General features: G+C 35.0%; 1 protein-coding gene across 1 annotated transcript; it reads right to left on the bottom strand.

The window, feature by feature from the left end:
• Positions 1-425: 425 nt before the first annotated feature.
• LOC113239049 (eukaryotic translation initiation factor 3 subunit J-like) lies at positions 426-6714 on the bottom strand. The gene is made up of 7 exons (XM_026475917.1): positions 6461-6714; positions 6294-6379; positions 6061-6168; positions 4681-4822; positions 3101-3265; positions 1657-1790; positions 426-906 (listed from the first exon to the last, which is right to left on the bottom strand). The coding sequence occupies exons 1-7, from the start codon at positions 6474-6476 to the stop codon at positions 847-849; spliced, it is 711 nt and encodes a 236-aa protein (XP_026331702.1). The 5' UTR covers positions 6477-6714; the 3' UTR covers positions 426-846.
• Between the last annotated feature and the right edge of the window lie 403 nt (positions 6715-7117).

The following is a 7117-nucleotide window of genomic DNA, read 5'->3' on the forward strand; positions in this document are numbered from 1 at the left end:
CTATCTAGCTCGTTAACTAGATTTCAATTTGAATAGATTGTTCTTATTTATTTATCACGTCAGTATATTGTCAATGGACAAAGTAAGATAGAACAATTACGAGAAATAAACAAAGAACATAGGATATAATGGACAGTACAGTGTTGGGATTATAAAAAGACCACCCAAATAATAAGGCTTGAGTCGTAAACGGGACTTAGAAAATTAGGAGTCTGGTACCTTTGCTTCACAACTTTAAAATTATCCTTAAGATTATGATTTGCTATATATTTTATTAACCGACTTCAAAAAAGGAGCAGGTTCTCAATTCATCTGCATATTTTTTTGTATGTGTTACGCGATTTGTGAGTTCTTTTTTTTGTTGGAAAGAGGGTACCACAGTAATGACCCCATTTAAATTTGAAAAAATATTCCTCTCAAAGGGTGGCAAACTAGGGGATGAATGACTTTTGAGGTCGGTTTTTTTAGTACTCATTACTGAGATTATTTGAAATATTGTATGTATGCGTAAGTTAGTGATGAATAAAAACAAATATTAATTAAATACCAACAATAAGGCAGTTAACAACATTTTCAAAGTATTACTCTGTTTCTGATTGTTATAGACGCCATTTTGAAAGTACCTGAATTCCTTTGCATGTATATTCTATCAGTTTTAAATATTATAATTCATTCGTAGTAAAAAAATCGAACTTACCAATAAAATGGTTCACAATTCAAAATAATATTTATTATTATACATAGCAGTATGTATTTAGGGGTACACTAGTTTTTTTTTTTACTAGGCGTGCATAATGGAGTAGGGATCATTTTAGAGTTGTAAGCGTGACCGTGTGTTGCTTGCTTTTACATGAAATCGTCGTAATCGTCCTCGAAAGTGCCATATGTCTCGGGATCCAAATGAGACTGGAACAAAAATAATACAGGAGTTGAAAAACATTAGCAATACTTTTTCTTTTTAGTCTTTTTCTTAGCGTCTGACACGGTTGGTGGGAAACGAGAACCCAAGATATGAGAACACTAACTGCCCTCAAAACCAACGAATATAATCTAATATTGATTATTTTAAACGAAATGCTTTCTCCTTTGTAATAAAAGTTGTTAACACCGAAATGGTTAATTATATGTCCATTGTATTATCACAAAAATATGTATTTCATCCTTAAATACCCTAAAAAAGCCAAGTCTTGTTTTACTATGAAAATATAATGTTTTCCGCGGTGCCATACAAAGTACACTTCTGCGCTCACATTTGACACGGTCGATAGCAAAAATTGAAACCTCATGGTGGGTAATTTCAGATATATTGTTAGGGTCACATATTTATCTATACTTATCTGAAAGTGAGATAAGGGATAACATTACCGCTTACCTCATTACGAGATAACAGATAACGTAATACACCCTATCTCTGTTCGTTATGTAAATTTTGTCAATATGAGATAGTATAGAAGATAATTAAGTTATGTAGTAAGTAGTACTGTGTCCATAATTTGATAATTTTAACTGGACTTGGGAATAAGTAAACATAACCATTGCTGGTGTTCTGATTTAAGACTGATTATTTCTAGTGCAAACAGTTTTTAAAATGAAATAATCAGCACCACAAAGCAGTGGCTCAATTAGTTTGTTTCCAATATGTTACTATATACTCACATTCTCATTATCAAGTTTTAATTTGGCCTTGCCCTTGCCTTTGGCGGGCTTTTTGGTGGTCTTCTCGGCCTTCTGCTTCTCGATATAAATGTTGTCCACAGACGTTTTTATCCTCCGAATGTCGGCGGATTGCACTGGAAAAATAAAAGAAATAATTTAAAAAAAAGTTAATCATGTCAAACATGTTCACGGACACACGAAGACTTCCAACATATAGAGTATCCTAGGTTCGAAAACGATATCCTAAATTATCAAAGAATTACTGAATTACTAGCTACATAATTAGTAGCAGTAGAGCTTGTGAATCCTATATCCATCTATTTCTGCCGCCAAGCAGTATTGTAAGCATTACTGCGTTCCGGTTTAGAAGGGTAAGGTGCTGGTGTAATTACAGGCACATGCGACTTGTAAACTTATGTCTCAGGGTGACGGGCGCAGTGGCAGTACGATTTGAAGCTCTGAGTGGCACTGCAGCTGCTATGGACAGGTGTGTCGCTTACCACCAGGCCGCATCGTCCCGTTACATGGTATTAAAAAAAGAATAATGGTCAAGAGAACAAGTTGCCAACTTCAATGTGGATTGTTTTATGACAGTGAACCACGTGTTGGGTTATACTATTTGGACTTAACTGCCTCTGTGGCCGAACAGTTACCATGTCGGACTGCCACACAATAGGTCTCGGGTTCGATTCCCGTGCCGGGAGAAATACTTGTATGGCCTACATGTATTTCTCTCGTGAGTTTGGGTGTAATTTGTGGTTGTCTAGTACAGACATGGCAACACTGCCCGCGCTCCGAGCGGGCCGCAGCCGTAAAATTAAAAAACAAAAAATCAAAATCTCTCTTCACGAAACGATAGCCGTCGTCGCACACGTCGCTAAACTTCCACTGGGCCTATACAGTGGTTGTTTATGTATGTGTCCATGGTACTCGCGATACAGGGCTTCCCTAGTGCTTGGCTATGAGTGTGTGCGCGTTATTATATTATTATTTAAGAACACCTAATGAGGTGTATAGCATGCATGAATGAGATATACTGCTGTCTGTATGTACTGGCAAATAGTACATATGCCCACGAAACGTCACCTTGAAAACCAGCCTAAATGACAATACGAATGCATTTTTGAAAATCATCAGGTCTTCAAAAACATACACCATGACTTGATTTAATATAATAAATGTACAGGATATGACTTTTCAAACCAGCAGGTTGAATTTGGTATTAGAGAGTCAAGACAAAATGTACTGTGGCATACTGATGGATTTCTTCCAAAGCTATATCACCCTTTTATTCTTTGTGCTGCATAGTAAGTCTTATCAGTCACAGTATTAGAGACTATAAATAAATTATAGTATCTATTGTGACTTTTGATATCTTGATAAACATTATCGAAAGTTTAATGAGTGCAACATTATGAAATAACTGTATTATAGGTAAACTTACTTTGAACAATTATACCCCTAAAAAGTTCCTCAACGAACACGGGAAATTCTTCCTTTGTCTTGTACAAGTTGATTTTTTTGCAGAGCATGTCCGAGAACTCGGTGAACTCCTCCTTGTTAGTCGGGTGGAAGCTATCCAGCCTACCACCGCTGTCTCCTGATATACCTGTAAGGATAAATAATAAATACCTTAACTAGAATTTCTCTAAATCTCCAGTAATTAACACCAAAAGTCCACCATTAAATAACCAGTAATTGAAACTCATCAATAAAAAACGCATTATTATGACATAAAATTTTGTCTTAAATCTTATAAGAAATTAATTTAAAAAATTTTGAACACTAATGCTTGTTCTAATGTAAGCCGTACATTCTTTGAAATATATTTTCGTTATTCCGTTTAATAGCGTCGGAGCTTCCATAAAGTGAATGAAATTGTAGCGAGGAATGTATGGTAGTTTTAGCTATTATTGTGCATTCCTATATTAAATACATTTGTGGTTCTTTATAATGTTATATACAGACAGGAAAGGCCGCACATGAAAAAATTTGCTGTTTTGAGAATGGCAGTAATATGTTATGTATGTTATAAAAATATAATATTATAATTAAGTAATTTAATAATATGAAATGCATAATAATAATACCACAGAGTAAATAAACGCAATTATTAAGATTTATTTGACAATAAATGATATTATTATTATTATTATACAATACCAGAATAATTTGATGATTAATTAATAATTTATTGATATTTAATTAATTTTTAATTGATAAATTATTTGCAATAAGCGATATTATTATTATTAACAGTTAAATAGGTCTTTGATCTTTTCACAACACAATCAACAGAATTTCGCCTCCCTGTCTCATGGGATGCGGGCCATCAGTTCAGGTCAGGGCCTTCTCCAGTTGTTTAACATAAAACTTTAAAAGCTACAAATAGTGTATCTTTTTGCAAAAACGCAGGTAACTTATCCTCTTCAATAACGACATAGTGAACAATAAAAATAAATAATAGAACACAAAGTCCAATGTGGTTAAATTAGTCACAATAATGCGCTAATTGGTCATGGTGATAGTGGCCTCTGATATGGCCACACTTCTCGGTACTAGTGGAAACATTAGTTGAGTTGCCTGTCCATAATGATGAAAGGAAAGTGATAAGGAGGTAGTGGAAACCCTAAATAAGAAAAATTTGATAAGAGTAATGCCAGGCATGTGACTGGCAGTAACTATCAATATATACTTACGTAATGCATAAACAAGCTCACATAATGCAATACCTTTTAGGCATAACATACAAACTAGTAGTGCAGAGATTGCGCAGACTTGTCAACCATGCCCATTCTAGTGCACATGGCTAACTACAGGACTAAATCTTGGTGTCTACCTCACTCCCTATATCTTCCAACCAAATGATATCAATAATACACACTATGAATTGTTCGCCATACACCCGTTGTGTCATAGCAGAATATCTTAAAAAATTTTGAAAGTTCCGTTATTATAGTATTTGAACTTTGAGTAAAAATCTTTACAATTGATTAGGTAAAACAAAAATGCGTGTTTACTTACCAAATGTCTCCATTGCAAGTCGGAGATCAGATTCCTCCTGTAATTTCTGTTGACGGAGCTTCTCAGCCAACCTCTCTTCAGGTGTCAGATTCTCGACCAACTTCTCCATGGCTAGCCGTTCTGCTTTCTCACGTTCTTGGCGCTAGAAATTTAAGAATAAATGCCAGTTGATAATTAATTTTATTTTATTGAATTGCCCATTAAATTGCCAATGTTGTATGCATAAACTCAGCATTCTGTGGATTCCTGTCTCAAGAAAACTTGCCAAAGTGTGCAGTATATTTAGTGGTTAACCTCCTCCAGTTTATTGTTTCCTGGTAAGAACAATTAGAGGAAACAGTCTCTCTCTTCTAATCATAGTTTAGGAAGATCCAAAATTTGAGTGGAGGTAATAGGAGTGAAAAATGGACCAAAGTAGTCACCAATTGGTACCCACATGATGGAAAATGTAACTGAGGGTGTCAACATCAAAGATGGAAGGATGAGCTGAAGCTGGACCATGTTGGAGTAGTTACTGATAAGAGCGCACTGGGTAGATCTGTAGGAGGCTTATGCTAAGAGGAATGCTGAGTTAAGAGATATAATGTAAAAATTTAAAATGCAATATAAAATTGTAATGTAAAAAGTATTTCTAACTCAACGTATAAGACTTAATAAATAAATAAAATAGGAGTTAACTATGATTTTTAGTAGTGAATTTGGAGTGCTTATATTGGGTAACATCCCCAATATCATTACAATTGTACTCATAGAATACTGAATTCCCCAATTTGAGAAAGTCACAATAATTAATTTCCGCATTTTTATAGCCATCACATTTTATGTGTAGGGTTAATACAAACAATGTCACATGACTGTATTACTAACGTCATCAACAACGTCTCTTGTTCCTTCACTTCTATAACATATGTGATAATTCATCAATTTTTACTTTAGTACAAAAATATGTCACATGCAAAACACAGGAGCAGAAATGGGGGTAGTTGGTGAGGATGCTAGTGCGTTTGAACTACGAAACGTTTAATATCTGATAAGTCAAGGAACAAATGTTGTGTTAAAGATGTTAGTAGTACTACAAAGTTGTTAATATTTTACAATAACTCTCTCACAAAACATGCCATCTGGTATGTAGGTGCTAATATAATTTTTGAATGTGTACACCAAATGACATTTTTATCTGTGGAATTATAAAAATTGGATATCTAATTAGGTATACTATCACTTAACATTCTTTCGATCTATATTAAAATTCAAGGTCCAGGTGGTAACAATTTCCTAATTGACCTAGAAACAACTTGTTAAACTAAACAAGCTCTGCCAACTTGATATCATGGCCTTGTAAAACACTCTAGGAGGCATATGTTAACACATTCAACTTACCTCTTTTTCTGCTATTTTATCTATTTTCTTTTTAGGCTTTGGGGGGGGAGGGACTACTTCTTTTTTTTCCTCATCTTTCTTTTCTTCTTCCTCGTCCTCCCAACTTTCCTGGAAACAAGGGCTGTCGTCAACACGTAGGCAATAACATTGAGGTTATGTTCAGTTCACTACGCGAAACGCCCTAACAAATTATTTTGTGCCAACGTTTTACTATTTGGCATCCAAACACTAACCTTGACGATCTCCTCCTCGTCTTCGCCCGCCCATTTATTCGACGAAGTCAACGTGGTCGGAAGTTTAGGCTCAAAATTATCCGAGTCTGGAAAATTCACACAATGACATCATACATTTGCTTCGAAACTAAAAAAATCAATATTAACTGCGTAAAAACACCACGTACCCCACGATACATCCATGATTGCAGACCTCTAAATAGCACCAGTAATTTATTTTCCCTAACGTTTCACGTGAAGACGAACTCGTACAGCGGAGTAACCAGCTGCAATGATGCCTTTTTTATCACAAGATGTCTCCAGGGTCGGCGACAGAGAATTTGCAAACAATAATATTCTCAGGCGAATTTTGTCAAACGACTGAGGCTTTTCTGCAATGACCGCGACCGGAATGAGAAACTATGGACAAACCACATAATTTTGGCGAATTTCCAACATAAATATAATCAAAATTTGATAAGCAAAAATATGACTCCATTGCAGACGATAATTTCCGAATCACTAAAATTATTCAATATGGCGGAACCGATGTTGCTATTTTGTTTTTCTTTGAATGAATGACTGATCAAGTGATCTGCAAAATGAACGAAAAGCTCTGGAACGGACTCTAAGGGAACGGTACATACATCTTCATTTCCGATTTGTTCAAGATTGTTTTTTTTTACAATAGCAATTCGTAGTTTACTAAAAAGTTTTGGGGATTCGTTCTGGACCTTTTGGAGGGAAAAGTGTTTTTATTTTGACTTTCAATATTTTGTGAAATCTAGTTTAAAGTGGAATAGGATAGTGCTATTGTGACTTAATCGAAGATTAAAACGCGAAAT

The sequence above is a fragment of the Hyposmocoma kahamanoa genome, unplaced genomic scaffold, assembly GCF_003589595.1.
Source record: "Hyposmocoma kahamanoa isolate Upper Pololo Valley unplaced genomic scaffold, ASM358959v1 113801, whole genome shotgun sequence".
NCBI classification, from domain to species: domain Eukaryota; kingdom Metazoa; phylum Arthropoda; class Insecta; order Lepidoptera; family Cosmopterigidae; genus Hyposmocoma; species Hyposmocoma kahamanoa.

Coding starts and splice junctions, on each gene's coding strand:
- LOC113239049 (XM_026475917.1), bottom strand. Junction 6,169..6,293: donor ACGAGGAGGAGATCGTCAAG/GTTAGTGTTTGG, acceptor CCTTGTTTCCAG/GAAAGTTGGGAGGACGAGGA. Junction 907..1,656: donor TAAAACTTGATAATGAGAAT/GTGAGTATATAG, acceptor TTTTTGTTCCAG/TCTCATTTGGATCCCGAGAC.